The 24452-nt window shown below is 44.4% G+C and overlaps 1 protein-coding gene across 1 annotated transcript in view; it reads left to right on the top strand.

Moving 5' to 3' along the window:
* Positions 1-1771: 1771 nt before the first annotated feature.
* TAF4B (TATA-box binding protein associated factor 4b) overlaps positions 1772-24452 on the top strand; it is a gene marked incomplete at both ends in the record, with an annotated part of 75179 nt that continues 52498 nt past the window's right edge. The window contains 5 exons of the mRNA XM_082321789.1: positions 1772-2084; positions 17439-17587; positions 18351-18458; positions 22928-23095; positions 23206-23328. Of these exons, the coding sequence (XP_082177915.1) occupies positions 1772-2084; positions 17439-17587; positions 18351-18458; positions 22928-23095; positions 23206-23328 (861 nt within the window). The remainder of the gene's footprint in view (positions 2085-17438; positions 17588-18350; positions 18459-22927; positions 23096-23205; positions 23329-24452) is intronic.

The raw sequence follows: 24452 nt of genomic DNA, 5'->3' as shown, positions 1-24452 counted from the left end.
GTAGAATGAACTTGCATGTACAAGATGAAGGCACTTATCCAGCTAGTCCATGTGACTTATCTTCATGCCTGTTGTTACCCCCGCTAGTGGAGTTTGGGAGGGTACAGCTGCCTGTGTTGTGACCACACTGGAAATTAAGCTGTGGCCATATGCCTTCTGTTCTCATCTCAAGTGATTTCTGTTCTGTAGCCATTTCAGCTGCTGCTAACAGCATTTTAAAGCAGTAATACTGTGAAATCGAGCAAGGTTGTGAATGGAAATGGTCAAAAAGAGGAGTGTTTCCTTTGCTCCTCCAGTCTGACAAACCTGTAAGCAGCAGTGCATGGAACTATCTATCAGGGCATGGAAAGAGAGTTGTAGCATTTTTTGCATTCTGTTCACATTTTATGTGATTTTCAGTGTATCCTCAAATATTAGAATTTCTTGTCTACGTATCTACGTGAAAAACATAGTGGCAAAAAGGATGTTTAATACAAGAGTAATTAAAATGAAAATTACTTTTTTTCTTTCTTAACATTTTGTTCCACTTTGCTTTTTGTACCACTATAATGAACCATACACCAGGCCTTGGTTTTTGTAATCACTTATGCTGTGCCAAGTTGGGAAAGATGAACAACTCCCCTACAGTTTTACGGGTAAAGAGAAGCATGTGGGTAAGCATGCCTCAAAACCTACTGAAATATAGCCCAAACTTAGCTATGATACACAAAAACCTCAGAACAGAATTACTGAAGGTCATGCTGTCACCCCTATCCAATGAGCAACAACTTTCGGTTATACTGTGAAAATTGTTTTTAAAAGCTATGTCGCATGTATCCCATAACGATTACGCTCGCTTTCCAAGGGGGGCGAGTTGCACACCCTTCCTCAGCCTTTCTTCAAAGCGAGCCCTCGGTGTGAAGGTCAAACGGGACAACTTCGTCCCCTTCATCCGTGCAGGTACGCGCTGCTTTCGCCTTTTCGGCCTGTCAGCAAGTTCAGCTCCGGTCCTGAGCTGGTCGCGACATGGGGAACTTCGCACGCTCGCCGGAGCGCCTTTGTTTTTACCGGCAGCCCCCGGGACCCGGGCAGCCCGCAGGCAGAGCCGGAGGGCTGGCGCTGGCGCGGGCAGGCGGGCCGCAGGACGCCGCGGCGGGAGGAACAGCGCTCGGCCCGCTCGCTTTCAGCTTCGCGGCTGGGCTGTGGCCACCCGCGCCTCACCTACTCAAGCCGACCGCAATGAGGGCTCCGAGGGCAGGCGGGCAGCCGGCGCTTCGCGGCGGCGCCTGGGACGGGAGCGGAGTCCCGCCGCCGAGCCTCTCCGCCCGCCGCCAACTTTCTCCTGAGGGGCGGCCCCGCCGGGGGCGGGGGGGAGCTGGGCCTCGGCGCCTGCGCGGGGGTCCGCATGGCTCTATAAACACGGCGGGCGGGGGCGCGCCGCGGCCGGGCGGGCTCCGAGGGGCGGCGGGGCCGGGCCGGGCTGGGCGCCGCCGCAGTAGGGCGCGCCGGCGGCGTGGGCCCGCCCTCCGCCCGTCCTCCCTCCCCGCCCGCCCGCCCGCCCTTCTCCCGCCCGCCGCCGGCAGGGGAGGCCGGGCCGGCCGGGCCCACGTGCGCGGCGGCCGGGAGCCGGCAGAGCGGGGCCACCATGTGTTTCGGCGGGCGAGCCGGCGGCCGGGGCAGCGCCTGAGCGTCCCCCGCCCGCGATGCTGCGGGGCGCCGCGGGGCTCTACGCGACGCGGCCGCCCCCCCCCGTCCCCTCGCCGCCCCCCGTCCCCTCGCCGCCTCCTCCTCCATGAGCGCCTCGGCGGCGGCCCCAGTCAGGCTGATGCCCGGCGGGCACCCGGAGCAGGCGGCCGCCGCGCCGCCCGCGGGGCTCCTCTGCGCCCCCGCCGCGGGCCCGGCGACCGAGCGGGGCAGCCCCGGCGCCAAGGTGCCCGGCGGCCCGGCGCCCTCCGCCGCCCCGCTGCCGCCGCCGCGCCTGGCGGCCGCCCCCGCGGGGGCCCTGGCGGCGCGGGTGGCCGCCCCCGGGGGCCCGCGGCCGGTGGCGCCGAAGGGGCCGCCCGCGGCCACCCTCCAGTTACCGGCCAACTTCCAGCTGCCCCCAGGTGAGTGGGCGGCCGCGCTGCCCCAGCTTCGGGCCGGGCCCCGTGTCGCGACTTAGCCTGCGTGTCGCGCTGCCCGCTGCCTGGAGCGGGTCGGGGGGACGGGGTGGCGGGCGGGCGTCGCCGGGAGCCCCCGGCCCTGCCCTTGCAGCGAGGAGCGGGGGGAGCGGCAGCCGGCGCTGCGGGAGGGGGTGCGTCGCGGGTGTGCCCGGAGTTTGGGGCGAGTTGCTTTTCTGCCCCAAACCTGTGGGACCTGGGGCGTTTGTCTGTCCGGCAGGGCGCGGGAAACGGGAATGGGTTAAGTCACGTAGCGCTTGGGGTGCTTAGAGCATCTGAGGCGCGCCTGGCGTATCTGGAGGATGGATCTGGAAGTCTCTGGATGAAGGCAACTTTTTACTTTGCCGGATAGCACGAGGAGCAGGAGGGCTAACCAAAAACCCAGCGGCCAAGTTCCCTTCATGTGCGACTTGAAAAAGACGGATTGAGGCTTTCGTGGAACTTGGTTGAAGGAGTAACACGGGGCAGCGTGAACGTGGGTTAGCGGCTGCGAAGTTAACTCCCACGTACGGTGCGAGTCACCCTGCTGCGGCTCCCCCTCCGAGCAAGCTGTTCTGGGGGAGTTGTTTTCGCTGTTACAACCAGGCCGATGTGAACCGTTATCGAAACAAAATATTACCCTGCCGACGGAGCGTAACGTTGAAATTTCATTATGTGTTGCCCTTTGAAACGCTCTTTTTTCTGTAAAGCATACGTGGGAAACGAAGAGTTTGGAGAGGTACCACACTTAGGGATGCGCTTCCTAGAGCGGCAAAGAAAATATTAATGTAGGAAATGCGTAGTGCTAATAAAGATAGCTTAATACTTTGGGTAGCAGCAGGGGGTTGGCCGGGGCTCCTACCTGCACCTTCTCATGAGAGGAAGAAGGTGCTGTTGGTTCTAAACTTCCCGCTCTTCCCCGTCAGGCCGTATGTAAATGCTTTTTAAAAAAGAAAGTGACTTTGATTCCACTGGTCTTGGTCGCGCTATATCGAGACCCCAAGATATGTAATCACGTTATTGCTCTTGTTGCTATAATTATTTCCTGCCAGGACAGTTCCTTTGTTGGAGCATCTGTTGCAATTACTTTCAGGTAGGATGTTGACTAAAAGGATGACTGGTTTTGCATTAATTCCTGTGCTGCTAGTACAGATTTGCATTTTTTTCCTTTTTTCTTTCTTTCTTTCCTCTTTTTTTCCCCCCATGTCTTTATCAAAGACGTGCACCTCTCAAGGAAATATATAATGCTAATGTAATTTAAAAAAATATTGTCTTTAATCACTAAGTTTCACTGTAGATTTCCCAGCACTCACATGATGCTATAATGTTTGGCTAATCAGCAGTCAAGGATGAGTCTAAATCCTTGCCAACTTTCCTCTGAAATGAACCGTGATGGATATATATCAGGGTTTTTTGTAGTGGCCCCTACCTCCAGATCTTCAGGTTTTCTGTCAATATTTTGGCTTTCTGGAATGTATTGGCATTCAGTTAAACATCTTCCTGTGAAGGTGAATGCTCATGCGAGTTGCTTGTAGTTTGGGAACTACGAGTTGGCAAAACTTTTGGTTTTCCTAGTAGCTTGGGTTTGATTACATCGAGGTATATTGCTGAATGCCATCTGATTTGTATCATGGCAGTAGGCAGGTGTAACAAAAGTAGCGTTACCCTTGGGTTGCATCAGCATGTTTTCCTTGCTCCTGGGACAAGAAGCAAAGCAAGCAGACTTTGTATTGGAAGTTCAGAGGGTGCTGGTACTGTGCAGCATTGTACTTTAAAAGAAACTACATGGAGTCTAGTGCTCCAGGAGGAGCATAGAAGCTGTCATATTTCAAATGGATCAATGTTTCAGGGAAACTTGCCTAAATAATTGTCCTAAGGACTATTTAAAAGTGCATTCTGGCTTGAGTAAGTGTTAGTATTCTACTTCTGTCTTTTATGTGGATTCAATTTTTAATGAATAATAAAATCATTCAGAAATTTGAATGTAAGATGGATAGCATTAAATCTACAAGTGTTAGTGTCCTTAAAAAAGGAAGTGGAATAAACCACCAAATTCTTAGGCTTGAAAATTTTGTATTTCAAATAAATTGCAAAATCTAGCCGTGCAGTATAAAATACAGAACCGAGAATGCATTTGGCTTTAAAATCACAGCATTCAACCTGTGGCACCTGCTAGGAAAAATGCATACAGAAAGCATCTTCTCCCTGAGTTTCAGAGGGAGATATTTGACCTGGCTTGTTCTGAGGAAGGCTGGACAGCACTGCCCTTACTGGTTGTCCTGAAGTACTGGTGAACTGCTTGTGACCGGGAGCAGGCATTGCTCCTGTGCTTCTGCAGGGCAGCAGTCTGGGGAAGGAAGGGCACCAAGGGGGCTGCGTTTGCCCCTGTGGTTTGGAGGGCAGCGAAGGTTCATGGAAGTCACAGATTTAGGCCATTCTTTCTCTTCCATCTCTACCTTCCTCTCCCTCTTGCTCAGAATAAAACCAGGAGATGGGAAAGGCAGATGACCAGGTATGACTCCTCACCTCTCTGAGCATGAATTGTCCCTCTGCCAAGTGTCACTTTACCCGGTTACCCAGGAAAGTCACTGAGATTCACAAATTCTCCGGGTCTTGCAGGACCCAGATTTGCTCATGAGTAACAAGAGTTTTTCATCACCTTCCTATGTTTTTCTCTACAAAGTGCCGGTTTTCAGCTGAGTAGCCAGCTGTTAAGACCAGTGCTGGTACTTAAGGCCTTCCTCCTTCACCCTCAGGTTATCTGTCTCCTGTACTAGCAGTCAGGAGGTGCAAGTCCACCCCTGGCTAATGGCTGGCCACCACCAGAGGTTTTAGCACGCAGTAGGACTCTAGCTGGGGACCGTGTCCTTTATACACCTTCAGCTGGACAGATTCTGCCTTGAAAGTTTGGTTGTGGCGTTTTGACCTTACATACCATCAGCTCTTAGACTGAATGGTTGGGCTGTCTTCCTAAATGGAGGGAACTTGTATGATCTACCAAAGGGACCCTTCCTCAATTGCCCTCTTTGTTGACAAGAACATGTCAGCAGCGTTTCAGAAGGCTTTGCATGCAGCAGTCTGCAGGACTGGCAGAGAGCAGACCAGCACGGCGAGTGCAGTACTGCCTCAGTCCTGAGCTCTGCAGGTTGTGTGGTCTGTGCTGATGCTTACAAAACTGCAAATGTCTTATGTCATGGCCCATCTGTTTAACAAGAAATTGTGTCCTTGGTTAACTTGAGCTTAATGTTGGGGGGGAAAAATGGTTGGGCTGTGCTATTAACAGGAGGAAATAGTTAAAGGCTTGGGAAGGGAAAGGAATGACAAGGTTTCCATGGGCCATGACAAATGTCTATAGCTCACCCTAGTGACTTTGGGCCCCACACTGCTTTGGAGAAATGGAGGGTAGAAAAAGAGCATAAAAATACCAAGGAGGATGTTGTTCCTCATTTTTTTTTTTTTTTCTTCTTCACTTTTCCTGAACTTAGTTTTTTGTCACTTCTGTTTCTTTTCTTGTGGCTTTCATTCTGTCTCTGGCCCTGGAATGCTCATTAGAGCCAAGCGTTGAAAAGACAATTAGCAAATGTATCTGCTTCTCTTGTGGAGGGACAAAAAAAGTACAGAACTTGACTGGATGCTAGGGATCCTCTGTTGTTACCTTAGGATCTGCTTACAGCAGGAAGCTCTTCAAAAAGCTCACCTGATGCCCCTGCTGCTGGTTACAGGGCTCTGACAGCAGCTGCCGGCGCTCTTCGCTGTAGCACCAGCTGCCTCTGGTGTGTGTATTTCTGTTTTACGTGTTCCGTTATTGCTAACACCAGTGGGCCTGAACAAGTATGGTGTCAGCAAAGAGAAGTTGCCCCGAGTCTGCCTTAATTTACTGGTGCAAGGCATGGCCGCTGTATAAAGTTTCCTTTGCACCTGACTTGGAGGGGAACGGCAGCAGGTACAGGTTCGTGGTTTCTCTTTGCAGCTCGGTTGTCTTCGCTTGGATGTTTTGGCTTGTCCCTGGCAGGTTTGCCGCTGTCTACGGCTTATCTCGGCTGATGGTGGGTAGCTGTTCAGAAAGCCCAGCCGCTGTTCGTGGCAGGTGGCCAGGGCTGCGTGGCCAGAGGCAGGCAGTCGGCATGCAGGCACTGGTGGGTGGGAGGGAGAGAGCTGATGCGGGTATCCCAGAACTGCTCTGGGGTGGTACGGAGCCTGATTTCATCGTGTTTCTCTTAATTGTATATATAAACTAAGGTAACCTGAAGAGGTAAGGGCTGGTAAATGCCTGGATGCTGCTGCCTTCTGCTTTTGAAGTTGGCCTAATACCTCTAAAGTGCGGTACTCTGTATCTCCCTCTTCATGTTCTAGTTGTTGTTTCTCAGTTGTAAAACTGCATGAGGAATTTGATATTTTCATATTTGCATCTGGTCCTTCACTTTGGAATAGGAGGAAGCACTGATTTTAAAATACTTTTTAGTTTATATTATGTTTGGGTAGGAGGAGGCTATCTAAAGATTTCTTGTTTCAATAGCAAAAAAAAACCCCTAGAAACTCCTTCAAAGTCAGCACTTTCTGGATGTTGATAATGTCATGAAGTCTGAGCATAATACTTGTGCTGTTCGATGACCAGTAGGGGCCAAATAATACATGGTTGCAACCTTTTGTATCCCAATAGTGTCCTCTGTTTAGCACATTTATCAGGATGGATTGTTTGCAAACTTCTCTCTTCACATTAGATGACACCAGTCAAGTTTGTTTTCTGAGGAGTGATCAGCAAAGCTTTGGCAGGCTTGAGGAACTAAGTCAAACTTAAAAAATAGTGAGTAAATGTCTTCCGCTGTAACCAGTAGAAATTTCAGCTGCTCTGTAGAACTTGATTTTGCTTTCAGGACTGAATGTGTCTAGCAAAACAATGCCTTCATATCATTAAATGCACAGTGCTGTGGGAATTAAGATTTAAATCTTGGCAGAAGATGTAAAGCTAACTTCTAGATTTACGGTTTTCACAAAAAACACAGATGCATTCTGAATACTGAAGCACTGAAATACGATGCTCAGTAAAATTAATGTTAAATGCTGTTCAGATTTTACAATCAATTGGAGTGTATTGCAAAGAATTACAGCTACAGATTGGTGAATAGTAAACTTTTTTTAATCCTTAGAAGTGAGAGAACGTAAGCCTGACTTCTGTTGCTTTTGCAGTATTTAAAGGACCCTTCAGCTTGTAGCAGTAAAAATAGCATCATCCACACACAAGTGACAGCTGGAAGAAATACTAATTATATTTCAGTATTCTTTTCCCAAAGATGCTGATAAAGTAGGTAAGCTCGAGTTGTTATTTTGAGTAGTTTGCAATACCAGATTTTTTTTTTTGAGTTATCTTAGAGAACCAAGTATTTGTCATGCCATGTGGTAGAAATCTGTGCTGTGCTTAGTGGGTAGGATTGCATTTTACAGTTCTATATGCAAGTTTTGCTTTAAGTTGCAAAGCTTCTGATACCTATCAGAGATGAATAATTTGTACTGCCCTAACAACTTAGACAAAAATCCAAAGGCAAATACTTTTTTTTGGAATTCTTTTTGCGTGAAGCTACTTCTCTGAAAACTATGATGATTTCAGAAGGAACATGTATATGATTTGCAGAGTGGAAGAGATCACAATAGATATTTCTAAGTGGCTTGCTATTCAAATTGTCAGGATTAAGGTCTGTTCTGCCATCTGGGTCACATTTAGAACAAAGTCCACTAACGGATCTTTTCCACCAGCGTCTTGAGGAAATAGTCTCTGATCACAACTGAAGCAGGGTAAAAATGGCAGCAGATGGAAGATCCTTGTTGCTAATGAGCAAGTCTAGGGTCCGTTAAGGCTGGAGAACTCGTGAAGCTCAGTGATCTTACTGGGGTAATTTGGTGAACTAAGAACAGTCAGATATTATGATGGCACTTGGTTTTCATAGCTCGTGTTTGCAGACTTCTTCTAGCGCACGCTTCCAGTTTGGTGGAGGCAGAGGCTTTGTTAGTACTGGCTGCTCCTAGGAGTTGCTTGGGAAGTTAAAGTTCCTTGTGTGGATATCCAGGCTAGATTAACAAGTGAGTGAAACAGCATGCCCTGATTGGCACAACACCTGAAGACTCACTTGCAGCTTGCCAAGTGGCAGTTGCCATCTAGTTCAAGTGGAGCCCTCGAAGTTGGATCCAGCTGACTGCTTGGTGCTGTATTCCCAGGCAGTCTGCTTGGGACAGCCGATGGTGTGTGTTGAAGGGGGTAAATGTATTCAGAACACCTTTATATATGGCTTGCATACTAGCCACTTGACAAATGTCACACAGTTTTGGTGACAGTTTCCACAATATCCATGTGGACAGAAGTTAATACTTCCATGAAGGTTTTGCTGTCTTCTGCAAGACTTTTTGTTTGCTTCATCCCACTTAGAGCAAGGTGGTAATCAGTGTTAAAATTTAGTGTTAGACCCTTGCTTGCCCTTTTGAAATAAGTGAAAATCCATCCAACAGAGGGATGAATATGTACTTTTAGAGGAAATTAAGTGGAATTCAAGCTTCTACTGGCCCCCATGTGAACACCAAGGAAACAAGTGTCCCATTGTGAAATTAATCTGTATTAACTGAGTTGATTCTCCTCTTATGTAAAGGAGACAGAGATTTAAAGGGGGCTGATCTTGTCCTTTATTAGCACTCTACCAAGACACCAGCTATTATTTTAGCATCTCTTGGTTTAAAATTAAGATTTATAGTTCAACACTCCATAAGTTTCAGATTTCTCTGTAACAGCTTAATAGCTCACAGTGTTCTAGAAATGGTAAGTACAGGGTATTGGCATACCTTCTGGTCCTTATAAAGCTGTGTGCTGTATATATATGGCTGCAATGTGCCAAGCACCTAACTTGCTATTTAAAGAATTTGACTCTAGTGAATACTAGGAGTACACAGCAAACTAGAAGAGGGTGTGGTGTATAATTTCAGTGCTTTTTTCAATGCAGTAGGAGTTGTCTTGAAAGTAAGGAAGTGACACTTGGGCTTCCTGGAGGTACTATTTCACTGCCATTAGCTGGGTCCTCTGCAAATACTTGAAGCTCCTTCATGAAGTAGCTTGGGTCCTGGAGAACTCTTAAGTCAGATCATCTTATCCATAGACAATCCTGGAACTGTCTGATGACTCAGATAGGAAAGCAACCAAGCCTCAAGTAGCAAAGTTGCAAACCACAAAGATGAGATGGGGAAATGCTGATGGGAAATGATCCCAGTTGCTGAAAGATGTGGCCCAAGGACAAGAGCTGGATGTTCTCATGATATCAAATAAGACTCTGCCTTGTGAAACACAGCATTGACTAGGAATCCCGTATGCCTGCCCACAATAAAAACAAAAACTCCGGGGATTCGAGTGTAATAAATACACTTTGAATTCAAATAGAAACAGTAGTGCCACCTTGGAACTATGCCCGGAAGACATCTATGACCTGCCAGTTGTTTACAGCCCCTCCAAGAATTGATGTGATGTCCAGATTTTCTTTAGATGGTTGGTATGGACATCTGTTGTTTGCTATAAATAAAAGGTATACTACCTTGCAACTGGGACAGTTATATTTTTGCACGAGAGTTCTACTGTAACTGTAAAATTGCATGGGTATAAATGTATTCTCAGGCAATGAAGCTCAACTGTGCGTGCAGTCGAGGAGAACTCTTAGCTCTAAAACATGGGCCTGTATTCTGTGAAAAGGCATCAGCGCTGTGGGAGCCCACTTGCTAGTCTGCTAAATAGAGCTATCCATCTGGGCACCAAAATGCATTGATGAGCAGCTAGCCTCCAACAGCTTGGATAAGACTTACTGATTAAGCAATGTGTGAAACTTGGCTGAAGGGTTTTTTTTGTTTTCAGCACTTTGTGTCTAGTTCCTGGAGGGAGGGAAGGAGAGGGGATGTTGTTTAGACTCTTCAGAAAGATGCATGGTGTCGATTTGAAACAATAGGTTATCAGACTCTGCTCCATCCTGCCTAGAAGAGATGTCTTCTTCCCTTTCCTGGCTCCCTACGCTTGAAAAGGCTGTGCCTGTACTGGGCGTCTCAGGTGCTGGTGCCCACTGTTAGCACAGAACCTTGCTAGAGAAAGGTTGGAGTTACTGGAGGCAGCAGCCTTTGCTGGGGCTGTATGCTCCTCGAGCTGTTAGTGTGACAGAGTTGTGGGTGCACGGTGGTTTAAAAAGCTGCTCACAGCAACCCAGGCAATCTGGGAAATAGTAATGCTAGTGAAACAGTGCTATCAACTGGACAGTGATGCCTGTGAGTAAGGCTAGTCCCTGGCTTTGAAAAGGTGAGATGTGGCCAGACATCTGAGGCTGATGCAACCTTAAAAGTTGTAGGCCAGAGTCTACAAGAATCTGCAGTGCTGTGTTTGTGCAGTTGACAAAGATGCAGTCAACTTCTTTAAGGAACTTGCGGGTATAACATTGTATTGTATTTTATTTAGCCTGTGTTCCCTGGTAGCATGAAAGCATGTTGGGATTATGCCCTTTGAACTTTTCTCCTGACCTGGAAATTAACAAATTCCATATCTGTGGGCAAAACAAAAGGTGTCTTTCATTGGAACTCAAAATCAGGCATCTCATTGTGACACTGCAGTATCTACATGCTAGTCACTGGTCCTGAGCTGTTGCTACGAAGACCCATTAGTATAGAAACTTCCCTGGAATGAAGGGAAAGGGTGCAGGGGGTGATTTCTGAGATGTGTAATTATTTGGTTAGTGAAATGACATGTGAATGGAATGACTTGGTTGAGGGCCTGGGTATGTGGTGAGCGATTCTGGTTGCTGCCACAAGAGTGTTGATTATGGGTTGATCATTGCTGAATTCTTGCATCAACTAAAATTGACTTCCAAAGGTTGGAATGATTTGTTGTACAGAGTAAAATACTTTGTGGATGTCGTCTACAAGCTGAACAACTCAACTTGACCCATGCGGTGTAGATGAGCCCTCTACCGTGCTGGGAAATCTAAGAGCAATCAGAGATGTTTTCCCAAGAAAAGCCGCAAACGGGCAATCTTTGTGGCTTCCCAGAAGATCAGTTGTCCAAAGTCAATTGTATTTGATTTAAGAATAGAAGTTAGAGCTCATCATTGGGAGCTTGTGAGGTAACCTCGGGGGGCCACCAGATCTTCATTGTAGCTTCATTCCTAAGACAGTGAGAAGCAGAGCTAGATGTTGCCTCCAGATTAGGCTGTCACCTTTTTTCCTTCATCTTCAGTACAGAAATCTGCTGTAGACATTTATGAAAACTTAAGTACCAAGTGAGGGTCATGGGGAATAGGTAGTTCTCCTGCATGCAGTAGAGTCCATACTTGATCTGAAAACATACAGCCCCAGCATACTAGAAGGGTTATTTAAGTTGTGTAAAAGTTAAGTCACTTCAGTATCAGACTTGCCTATTATGTCTTTCGCAGTGTTCCATTAAGACTTTCTGCCTCTTCAGTAGTCTTTTACAGCCAGTCTACAACGTAATGCACCTTGACATATTCACTGTCTAAACAGTCAATGTCTCTAATAATGTCCGTTCTGGGTCTGTCTTCTTCAGTCCTGTAATGTGTTTTCGTAACTTTTAAGTGACCTGTGGGGCTCAATAAATAGGGTTGAAGAAGAAAAAAATGCATTTTTTTTTTTAAAGGATGCCTTTAGAGAGAAAAACTATTTTCAAAGCTGTTGCATGCATTAGTAGTATTTGGTTCCTCGTTTTCTGAATTTAGAGTCATCCTAAATAGTCAGGCTAAGAAACTTAAAACCAATATTCCTTTCTAGTTACCATTTAGTTTCCTACTAAAACATCCCCTTTAAAGCTTGCTCTTACCTTGTAACTGCCTTAAAAGCTATCCCTTTGTTTTGAGTAGTTCAGTGAAAGAATGAGATTTGTTTAGGAACAGAGAGCACTGAAACATTACTGTTGTTTTAAAACATTTTTGTTGTTAAACTGCTCACTTACTGATTTGGGACCTGAAAGTCTCATTTAGCCCTGTATTTGTAATTGGTATGCAGGCATCCCTTGTTTTGAGATAAGCTAAACTTACCCTTCTTTGAAAGTGGCTTTTGTAACTTGTGTTCTTTTAAATGAATTGGATCTAATGCAGCTGGTTCTTGCTTGCATTTTATTTTAGGAGCAAGAGACTTATTTGCATTTCCTCATATTGCTCCCCAGCCAGCAGTTCCGAAGAGCTGTTGTGTTGACCACTTGTGTTGGAAACTGTGTAATCAAAGTGGTCGCTTAACTTGACAACTTCAGCTTCACGTGTAACAGTATATGGTGTCTCTCTGCCAGTGCACACCTGGTTCATCTGATGGAGCCGATTCATCTCAGGAAGTTCCTTCCGGATGTTCCGCTTAAGAAATGGCCTTGGGATTGTCTTATGTGGTAGAAATTTAGTGGTGGAAGTTGCTATTATGGTGGGATGCTTTTAGCACACGTTGGTGTTCAGTGTGGCTGGATGAAACCCTGAGCTTCAGTTGGCAGCACAGCTTTACATTAACAACAGTGCGGTTTCCTTAACACTATTCCTTGAAATACAGTGAAGCCCGTGCAGGTGGCCTGACGTACAGTGGCATAAACAGATCTCTGCCGTGATCCCACAGCATCTTGTTCATGTCTCTGGTGAGTTTTTGGTACTGTCTCTGTAGTTGAAGATGTATCGGAAGCTGCTCCTGCTGCTAACCTGTGTTTCTTCATTCCTGGGTTGGATGCTAAACACAGCTACAGCTTAGAAACTTTGAAGTGCATTATAACCAAGTTTGGAAAAAGCTGAATTTCCTTGGCTGGTGGTGCTGGGACAGCAAAAATTTACAGCAGAGGTATCTCAGGTTTAAGCAGCAAATGGAAATTTAATAGGCGGCCTCTGATTTTCCGTGGCATGCACTACTGGTGTGCCTAGGTAGAGGCTGTTCTGGGTGGTGGCTGCCTGAGCTTTGCAGGAACCATGCCGAGCACTCACTCTTTCTGGAGCCCCTGTTCCGGGAGAAGGCAGGTCACTGGAGAGAAAGGGTGTAGGTCTCAATGAGACCTCTTCAAGGTAAGAAGCTATAGTGTGGCTCCTTCTGTGTAGCTTTGGAGGGAGCCGAGCTGGGTTTCAGTTGTCGGTTCCTTCCCCTCCAGCCTTCCTGCAGGTTTGCAGCTGAAGGAAGGTGTGCAGGGAACAAAGGGCTGAAATAGCTGATTTTATTTTAATTGCCTTCTCTAGCAGCCAAGAAAAATAAATAACTTTCCAAAGGATATTTTTGGTAGGACAGGCAGAATATCTAGAGCCAGAAGTCTCAATTCATTGCCCAAAGGGCTGTTTGTTAATCTGCGAGAGACACCGGAGTCCTCCAGTGAAGCGTATAAGAACTAATCCCTGCTGCTAACTGGTCACTTAAGTTTTCTGTTTGTGATCTGAAAACAGGAACAGCTTTGTAGCCCCAAAGGGATTGTGCCTTACTCTTACTACCAAAATGCACAAGTGGTGAGAAAGTCTTTCCTGTTCTCTGAAACAGCTTCAGTAAAACTATCAAACTGTGTATCCTGTAAACGGTGCTTTCTTGGAAGTGCTGCCCAAAAGAGGGCACCTTTGGCGTTAACGAAGATGCCTGATTGCTGATCAGGAACTACAATTGGTGCTGATATTTTGGTCAGAGATTGCAGATATCTTTTCTGTTTCTAAACACTGAGCTGAGCGATGTTAGAAGAAAGTTCACTGTTTCAGCTGTTCATAGGTTTCCCCCCCCATTTCCCTGTGGAGTTGCAATGACTGCAAGACCTGATCTGTTTTCATGTTTAGTTTGGCAAAAATTGCCTTCTAGTGAATGTGAAAATAGCTCTTGATAAGAAATATTATCTTCCCCCCCCCCCCCCCCCCCCAAGTGAAGAATGTGGATTCTTGCACTTATCTTCTCTTCATTTCTGATAGTAGCATCTTGGTAGCTGCAGAAGTCTGTTTACGTGACCTTTCCATTGAGAACCTCAAGGTTAGCATCACCTGCTGTTCCCTCATTTCACGCTTGTGCAGCTGTACATGGTGTATGAGACTTCAGGCATTGGTTTTGAGTGCCATGGAACCTTTTCTTCTGGCAGAAGACACCTCCTGTGTCTCCTCTTGGAGCCTGCACTGTTGACTTCAGTGTTGAGTCGTCACTTTTGTTTCAAGGCAGAAAGGGAGTATCAAAAGATTGGGGGTATTTTTAAGTTGTGAAAAAGTATAAGTAAAGTGCGGCAACCAGAAGTGAAAAATAAATGCCCTTCTCAACAGCTTTCCAACTGTTTCAGACAATCCACGTGTCAGTTTACTGTCACTTTGTGACGTTAGGTTCTAACTGCCCAGAACTGTGTGTTTCATGCTTGAAGTGATGTCTTGTGGCTCTTCACTGTGTGGATCTGAAGCTATGACAGTTGTTTCAAATTTGCCTTCAGCTTTATTTGTGCTAGAATCAGGCATTTATAAGCCTACAAAAGCAGTAGTTAGCAGTTTACCATAACATTGGTTTTGTTGGGTTTGGAGTTCTAATTTTGCTAGCTGTTGTGATAACCTACTGCCATGAAAAGGCTACCACCATATTAAAAATTCTACCAAAAGGAACAAATATAGGGAAATTAATGTTTGTTCCAAGTGGAACAGGTTCTTACCATAACTTGTATGGAAGGAAACAGGCATCATCTTAGTCATATGTTCCAATCAAGGCTATGACCACTGGAGTGGCCTTAGGTAACTTCTTCTGTGGATGCTTTCACCAAGAATAAGCATAAAGTTATCATACAGTGTTCTGATGAAGTAGGGATGTCTTTATATTGACTAATCCTGTTACTAGGAGGAAAGTTGATTCATGTTTCAGGGTACAGTGCTGTTGGGGATCATTGCAGTCATGGTCAAATGTAAAGGGGCTACTGGGACTTGTTAATATTTATCGTGGTTGTTTTTTGTTTACTTTTTTTTTTTTAGATGTTCATGAATTTGCATATGAACTCTCTCCATTCAAGTGACTGGAAGATGGGATACTCTTGAGGCAGGGTCTCCATCTCTGGCAAATGCTAACTGAAACTTCAGAACAGTAGTGCAAAAAACCGCCAACCCTATAATCGAGTTGGCTGGTAACAATGCTGTTTCTGGTATGCAGTATGATTCAGGGAAGTTGAACTTGTGCTTCTGATAATTTGGCTTAAAAAACAAATGTAATGAGTAGTGACAAAATATCCAAATACATGAAAACAAAACACTTAATACATTCCAAATCTCTAAAGGAATTAAATGATATATTTATATATGCCTTCTCAAAGAGTAGAGCTAGCAATGACATTTTTAAGCAAGCTTAGAAAAATAAAGCCTAAAACCTCCAGTAGCAACACTTCAGCCAATCCTGAGTGTAGATAGACATAGAGCAGAAAGAGATGTTATTGCTATCAAAATGTGTGGTATCGTCAGCTTTCTCTCTTCCCCTAGAATCTGCATAAACATGTGATGTGAACAAGGAAAAAAGTGCCCTTTCTTGACTGATGATAAATTGTATGCCATGAATCACTGTCTAAATACGATGGCATGAAAAAAAAAGAGAGAAATCTGATATGTTTTCTATGATTCCGGGTATTAATTGATTAAATTAAAAGATCCATCTGTATCTAAATATAATTATAGTCAAGACTTCAGTGGAGGAGGAGAAAGCTGAGTTGTCAGATAGAGTAACAGTATTTTTCTGGATATGAAACTGTCTTGTGCATCTGCCCCATCTAGTAAGGGCTGCTTGAGAAAGGAGGGAATCACTCTAGATGCTGCTGTTGCAGTCTCACTTTCTGTGTGCTATGTAAATAGCAATATGTTGACATTACACAATTTTATACTAAGTTTTGTGTTGTCTTGCAAAATCCTCTTATGCTTTTAGATGTGGAGGATGAAAAGCATGTGGTTATAGCTTGATCTTTTTTTTTTTTTTTTTTTTTTTAAAAAAAAAACAAAACCCAACTCATGGAGCACAAGCTGTTCCTGTTGTATTCATTTAAACTCAAACAGAAGCAGTATTTTAGGCTGTATTGTACAGAATATTTTGACAGCTTCCAGACTACGGAGGTAATAAAAAGACTATTCCATTGGTGCAGGCTTGTTTTACACTAGGAAGGGTCATAAGTGTGCATAGAAGATCTGGGATTCTTCAGATATTGGATAAGTTGCAAGAAAGTTTAATGCAGTCCTCCAAAAATGTTTAGGTGCTCTTATTTTACCTATCTGGCATTCTCCTGTGCCTTCCTGCTGGCATTTTGTATTTGTGACCCTGATGAACGTCTGGATTTTCCAGAGCCGAGCCCTTAGGGGGCCAGGGAGGAGGCGGCAGCCGGAGGCATTGGTAGCTGAATGGTTTCCAAATGCAGGGAAGATGGGACTGTGATGTGGCATCTGACTGATTCTCCTTAGGGTGATTTTCATTTGAAAGCTTTAGTAAAAATACTCATTGTTTGTTAACGGTTTAATTGTTTGTCGTTACACCTGATGGGGTAGGAGAAAGGTGGTAGGAGTTGAATCGCTGGTGGGGTGACTTTGCTGTAGGTTTGAAAGGAAAACAAAAAAGCAAGGAAACAGGGCAGAAGAGTCTCTTTCTCCCCCCCCCCCCCCTTTTTTTTTTTTTAATTTTCCCTTTCCCATTGGAATCTCTCTATTGGCTGTATGCTGCTTTGATTAAAACCATGCCTTTTAATGCTTTTGGACAGACCCTTGACAGAGGGACAACTCCAAATGTCTGGGTGGCCTTGGCTTTCATTGGAAACCACTGCCCTCTGACCAAGGGGGATGGTCTTCACACAGGCGGTGAACTGGTATTAAACAGGCTTCAGTTCCCATTGCAGGTTTTCTCTAAACTGTATCTTCACCTGTAAGTATGTGCCTAAATGTTCAGAAGTGAAAATGTATAGAGGCAGCCAAGTGTGATAGTGGTGATGAATTTTGCAGGTTGAAGAACTGCTTAAAGAAGTCACCGTTAAAGTAATCCCAGAGTGTGTGTGTGTGGTGTGTCTGTCTTTTTAATGTCCAGAATATCTTTTTGACTCAAATGATGAACGGCTTTGCAATTTGCATCTTGTATACACATAGTGTTTTGATGTGGCTGTCTAATTAAGTTTTTCTCTTGACTTTAGGAATTGTTTTCTGTCATAAAATGCAGAGTAAAGCTGGTGTATGCTTGACTCTTACATTTCTCGACAGCTGTTCCTTGGAGTAAGAAACTAAATATTACATTATCTTATCAGTGTGGTCTAGTTATTTCTTCCACAGGAGCATAGGAAAGCCATAATATTGCTTAATTTCTAACAGTCTGGATGTTTTTCTCCAACAGGAACTGTTCTTATCAGAAGCAGTAATGGCCAACTCATGCTAGTATCTCAACAAGCAATAGCACGAGCACAGAGTCAGCCGCAGAATAACACAAGCGTGAGGCCATCTCTACCAACCAGCACACCTGCAATCAGAATATGTGCTGTACAGGTAACTTCTCTCATAGCTTTAATTTGACGTAGTTGTATGTTATGTAGTTATAACAGCATTTGCAAATAAGTTATGGAGGGTTACATAAGCATTTGAACACTTTCTGAACAGCATGATGGTGCTTAGTTTTGCACATAAACATCACTTTGTGCTTTGCTTTCTCAGTTTGAAAAAACTGCTAGCCATTACATATGGTGTAGTTCAAATTAAGGAATTCCTCTCTGATGATGATGATGTAAAGGGTTTTAAGAAAAAAAACAAAACCAACCCAAAACCAAACAACCTACCTAAATGGTTACTGCTAACTGCAACCTGGTGATCCTCTGGCGGGATACTTCTCTGAAGCTGAGTGAAGCTGAGGATCTTTTCCATGTCCCTAGGATGTTCCTTCTTCGATGACCTCTGCTGGCTTTTTGCTTCCGTCTCTTGTAATGTAGTCAGCATGCAAGAGGAAGAGCGGGTATAAAAAAAGTAACCGTCCGCATAGGTCTCGCCAACATGCTTATCCTTTAACTGTTTTGTTCTGATTAGGCATTGTGTCTAAAAGTCTCTGAATCTGTTCTTGAGTATTAAACTGGTAGACAAATAGCTTTGTTGAACAGTGTTTAAACTATATGGGCTATGTGAACAATGCCTATATTGTTACTGTAAGAGTGTTAGTACCTGCTGTTGTCTGATACAAACCAACTTCAGCGTCTGTTTTGTCATTGACTTGTCTGACAACTGTTCTCTGCACATGTTTAATTTTTTTTTTTTTTTTAAGAACTCTGGCACCCAGTTACTAAAGAAAGTAGCAGCTACTCCTGTGAAACCATTATCTCAAACAACAAATGCTGTGGCTTCTGCTGTTCAGCCACATGCTGCAATACAGGTAGGTGGCAAGCTTTACAGTGTGGTGGAATAAGAGTAAGTGACAGAGAGAACTGAAGAAAATATGGATGCATTCTTGTTATTTCTAACTCTAATGTGGTTTTCACTGAGCTGGTAACTTTTGTCCTCATGATGATTCTTTTCTGAATGTCTTTTTTTAAATGCATAATTTAATTATGCTTCTGCCAGTGTGTGTCAGCTCATCTTCTCTCACTACAGTAGATAGCGCATGAACAATGGGTAAAATAAATAGTTCAGAGAGCCATTTCCAGTGCTTTTGTACTCTGTGACACAGCTCTTTCAAGCTCTAGCTGATGCTTTTCTGGGAGATGGAGACTTCCTAATGCTCTCTCCTGTTTGGGTTCCTTGATTCCTTAGGGGGAAAAAAGTATACCTGGGCTGTTGTTGAGGGGAGAATGAGCTGTCTGCACTAGTCAAGCTGTTTTTCAGGCCTACGTTTTTTTTTCCCTCATTAAAAGCTGAAGGAAGGTCATAGCTGAAAGCCTGTCTTCTCTAATTGAATTTCATAGACAGTCTCCACAGATAGGACTGTAAATAGACAGTGGTGGGAAATGCCTCGTTATTTTTAGGTAGTGGTTTTTGTCTTATTTCCTAGGTCTTATTTCTCTTTTTCCAGAGAAAAATGTTGTAAGACTCTTCTGAAGAGGCTCTTGCTACCTGTAGAGTATGAGATGTCTCCTAGATACAGTTCTTCCTCTGTTCTTGGGGACCAGAGTTCTGGATAAGCATGTGTGTTGAAAAGAAAACTGCTTCTTTCTACGGCTAAAATACGCTGTTCTCCTCATAACCTGGAGAAGAAACTGGGAAGAAGTGTGGCTTATACATTCCTTTTCTCTTGTGAACAAGAGGTTGAAGGAGACTGGGCTGTAGTGGTTGACCAAGCACTCAGTAAATGAGCAGGATCAGTCATTCAAAAAAACACGCTGGGTGTATGTTCTTGACCTTGAAGGTGTTTGAAGGATTGGGGGATGTGTTCACTAACAGCGGTAACTAACAGTCTTACATATTCGTCCTCCTGCTGTTCTGCATCAGTAACTGAAAACTACTCACAGCTCTGTCTGTGATCTTTTTTTCTTTTCCTTCTCACTACAGATGGATAATGTTGGGGCTGAAGGGGAAAACCCAGAGGCCTCTCTTAATACGTTTTCTATTTTGCTTAAAATGGAAACAGCATACGCTTTGTGTCTAAGAAGAGTAACGGGTATTCCTTACCCACTTGTGTTTTGGAATACTAGCTTGCAAACCATGTGCTTGTGATCTCTGCATAGAGGTCTTTAGTAGATGACTATTGCTTTTATATCTTACGCTACCCTCGCACTGGGGAGAAGAGATGAAGGTAAAGTTTTTTTCCATCTGATGGATGAAGCTGCCTGCATCCTCACATTCTCATATGGATAAACACTGAGGTTCATCATGCTATTAACTTTTCCTTTTTAAACTTAATTAATAGTGCCGTTCTGTTTGGAGTGGCTTCCTTGGAGCCCCTCTGTTTTGCAGACGATTGCAAAGCCCTCTGTACAAGCTCTTTGTACAATGAAGAGTATATAGGTGCGATGTGGATACGTCCTGCCATCACAGGGCCACTTCACTCCTCACCCTCGGGCAGACAAGAGAAGGGTGCTGACAAGGGAGTCCAGGCATAAGGTTGCAGGAACCGTCTGGGGAAAGAAAGAAAGAAAGAGTCCTTGGGTCTGATTTCCTTGGCAGCGGCTCACTCATCAGTCCTAAAAGAACTTGCTGATGTTAGTCTTGACAGTTTTTTGAGGTCACAGGAGAGGAGTGTTGGTGTGGAAGTATGATGTCATCACAAAAAGTGGGAGACAGTGGAGAGGAAATAATCCTTGGCTTGGTTGTGTATCTCCTATCCTGTGCTAAGTACAACTTTGAACACTACTATCTGCAAAACTCTCTTTCGTTACTGACTCCAGGATTATTCTCCTAATCTACAAAAATATTTCCATTTTTTGACGTTCCTGAATGTTTAAGCTCTGAGGTTAGACAAAATACCTGCACGTTTTTATTTTTCACTTTCTTCCCAGGTGGGGTAACGAAGCTGCAAAGTATCTAATTAGCATCATGCTGGGGTACTTTCATTTAGATGCAGAGCACTTCTTCTCTTGAAATGACTTCAAAATATGCAGGATTAATGCCATTTTTTGTGGTGACTGTTTCTCTGTTGCTCAAAGTGAGAATGAGAATTGTCAGTAGTGAAAAAGGTTGAGGGCAGATGACAGAAGTTAATTCCCATATATTCATCTTCCTGGGAAAAGAGTCCAGCAGACTTCCTGTTGTTTGCTCCCTCAGCTGATAAAATGCCGTTCTGGTCTTGATGTGTAAACACGCTGGAATTTGCAAGAGATCAGCTCCCGTGAACCTCATGTTTTCAGCTTTTAAAAGCCCAGGGCATTGCAGCTTGACAGATCTGTACTCTGTCCCCTTCCATCTTCCTCCCGTCCATCTGTTTGTGGGATTCTCGTGCCCAGTTTGCCTCCCTGTGGTCTTAGAGCTGTTGAGCCTCATCCTTGGAAGAGGCAGTGGTGGTGGCAAAGATCCTGCAGAGAGCTATTAAAGTGTTACCAACAGTGGGAGCCTAAGCTGGAAAGCTTGCTGGTAGCTGCCTGCTTCTTTCATGTCAAGCTGGCAGCAGCTTGGGAAGGGGGGGACCCACCCAGGAAAAAAAAATAATTTATAAATAAACAACAAAAGTGCGAGTGTTTTGCTTTAGCTTTAAATGTTTGCTCACTAATTTTCCCTATCCTGAAAGACTTAAAAGCCCTTTGATATTCTACATGATGTCTGTCCAACTCTGATCAGTTTTTGTTTTATCCATGGTAGGGTAAGTTGGACTCTTGTGCTACTGTCTTATCATTAATGCAATTAGCAAGTATTAATTTGTGATTGCTGGAATAAACTGTGATGTTTAAGTGTGTTAAGAGTCAGTGAAAGCAGTTGTGTGGCACAGATCTGAACCTAGAATTTGGCCTACAAAACCACACTTTCCTTTTCTCTTGAGTGGTTTGGAGGAGAAATGACACCAACTTCAGGTTTCAAATGCTAACCTGAGACTCTTCTGTAACCTGGAGGTTTGATCAGGCTTTTTAGTTTTCAAGTTGAGAAATTGAAAGTAGTGGTTTTTGTAGAGGCAAAGTCTTTTACTCATGTTGTAGTCTGTTGTATCAGAAGAACTGTGTTGGATTTTTTTTGATTATGGGTTTTTGCGTGTGATGGTTTTTCTCTTTCCCTCTTTCCCTCTTTCCCTCTTTCCCTCTTTCCCTCTTTCCCTCTTTCCCTCTTTCCCTCTTTCCCTCTTTCCCTCTTTCCCTCTTTCCCTCTTTCCCTCTTTCCCTCTTCCCCTCTTCCCCTCTTCCCCTCTTCCCCTCTTCCCCTCTTCCCCTCTTCCCCTCTTCCCCTCTTCCCCTCTTCCCCTCTTCCCCTCTTCCCCTCTTCCCCTCTTCCCCTCTTCCCCTCTTCCCCTCTTCCCCTCTTCCCCTCTTCCCCTCTTCCCCTCTTCCCCTCTTCCCCTCTTCCCCTCTTCCCCTCTTCCCCTCTTCCCCTCTTCCCCTCTTCCCCTCTTCCCCTCTTCCCCTCTTCCCCTCTTCCCCTCTTCCCCTCTTCCCCTCTTCCCCTCCTCTAAAATCCAAAGTAGAAATACTTCATTTTGGTAGGTTTTCTTCTGGAAACTATTATTTAGCCTGGTTGCAAAGGAGAGAGGAAATTCTGTTCTTATTTTTTTCCTAAACCATCATTACTTTCCTGTTGCTGGAGCTTCTGAATCTGTTGGTAAATTCTAATGAGATTCTAAAAAGCGGTCTCAAAATAACTGAATTTTATGAGGATTTGTGTCTGGGCAGAGGAGAGAGGTCCAAACTGCTGCCCACAAGGAAAAGGCAGGAGGAACTTGTTAGGTGCATTTGCTCAGCTGACTGCTTCTGCTAGCACATGCATCCTTCCAAGGTGGACACGCCATCTTTTGCCTACTGCATGTGAGATAGGAGGAGTAAGGGGTATTGCAACTGGGAGAGGAGCTGCAGGGGAAGAAAGGAAGATAAATAATCACTCAAGGTCGTGTTTATCTTCAGCATAGTATCGCCTGGCTTAGCCTTGCCCAAAATTCATTAGCCTTGAACTGTATGGTTTCTTCAAGGCAACTTCACCGTTCTCTCTTCACTTGAAGTTGCTTGCAGTGCTTTAGTCTGGGTGAGCCTTTGTCATTTCTTCCCCCCGCCCTTGATTTAAAAACAGAATTATGGCGGTGGGAGTTCTGTCACTTACTGTTTTAAATAGAGCCTCTCAAAGCAAATGAATCCAAACTGTAAAAACAAAGATAAAAATCGTTTATTCATGTTTTAAATAGTAGTTTGGAGGGAGGGTGCTAGCTTGTATGCTAGCAGAATACAGTATGTGTGTCACGTTAGTCTTCGGTTAAAAAGTGTTAATTTTTCTTTTCAGCCAGCAGCTGCAACAGCTAGTGTTACTACAGTTACTGCTGTAAAGCCTTCGAGTACTGGAACACCTGTAAAACTTCCAGTTACAGGACCACCTGCACAAGCTATCTCCCAAAAGGCAGTCTCTGTGAAAGCAGAGGGCACAACAGTAGCACAGACCAGCGCTTCTACAGTAAGGGGAAAAAAAAAAAGTTTTTAATTAAAAATTAACATTCTCTATATTCATCAGAGGTTGGAGAGCCAATGCAACATCTAACAGTCTTCTCTTTATTTCCACACTAGGAGATGCTAGAGAATGTGAAGAAATGCAAGAATTTTCTTGCTACGCTAATAAAACTGGCATCTAGTGGACCTCAAGCCCCTGAGATGGGGCAGAACGTGAAGAATCTGGTGCAAAATCTATTGGTGAGAATTTTTTTAAACAAAGTGTCCATCATTTGTGTATCGTTTTTGACATTGACTTCATAGTTTTGTTCCTTCTCTCTCTCTCTTTTTTTTTTTTTTTTTTTTTTTTTTTTTTTTTTTTTTTTTAAACAGCTGAAGAGTTGGATTTGTGGCTGAGTACATGTGGCTGAATACATCTGGCCTCTTTAAGTCTTACATTATAACTCTTATTTTAACTAGATCCCATGCTGTATTTTTTCCCCCTCACATTTCTCTTTCATTTTATGCACACAGGTAACTGACAGCAGGAGGAGCTAATAATGGTAATACAGCTTTTGGATCTGAGCTGCTTTTTTTTATGTTGCTGTAGTTTTGAGTCCTCGATGGCAAGAGTATTACTGTGGAGGCTGTAGTGCAGTGCTAAGTCCGTACTACTGCTTTAGTCCAAGACAGAACTGACTGACAGGTTGATAGCGAAGCTCCAGTGGAACAAGCATGACATTATCTGTGTCTTTAAGCAATGGGATGGAGAAAATAACATGGTGGCTGCCAACCCCTCTCTCTCCTTGCAGGTGGCTTCCGTATGCTGCTTCGTGCTGTACCCCAGCACAGCTGGGTTTTCTTGGTAACGATTTCTCCTGCCACTTCTTGTCTTGGCATTTGACCGCTGCTGCTGTTTTGTTGTTCCACTGTAGCAGAAGGCTGTGGGCTGGTGGAGGGGGATGGCTTTGCTGGTGGTACCAAAGGACTTTTCGGTCTAGAAAAGCATGGTGTAGATAGAGGTGTAATTTCAGAGAGCAGATTGTTTGAAGATGTAGCCTTGCAAAAATTTGATTCCTCTGCCTCTGTGTCCCTGCTGGACTATACACCTTGCTTCTGTAGGAAAATACTGGAGTTGTTTCTTCTTGTACTTACAGTACTTTATCTTTTTTTTTTTTAAGAACAGTTGTTACCAGACATTAATAAATCGTTAACTGTGCACTTGTTTGCTTTTTGTAGTTCACATTCAGTATGTGTATATGATTTAAATGTGAAATAAATTAATGTTTCATGTGTATGAGGGAAACAGGTAAACGGTAGCTGTGAAGTAAAATGGTCCTTAAGGCAGCATCTCATGAAGTGGGTGTCAAGTGCCTTGTATGCAC

Source organism: Platalea leucorodia (genome assembly GCF_965183815.1).
Source record: "Platalea leucorodia genome assembly, chromosome: 1".
Classification (NCBI taxonomy): Eukaryota; Metazoa; Chordata; class Aves; order Pelecaniformes; family Threskiornithidae; genus Platalea; species Platalea leucorodia.
The sequence above is the reverse complement of the archived record's forward strand: the minus strand, read 5'-3'. Positions and strand labels throughout refer to the sequence as shown.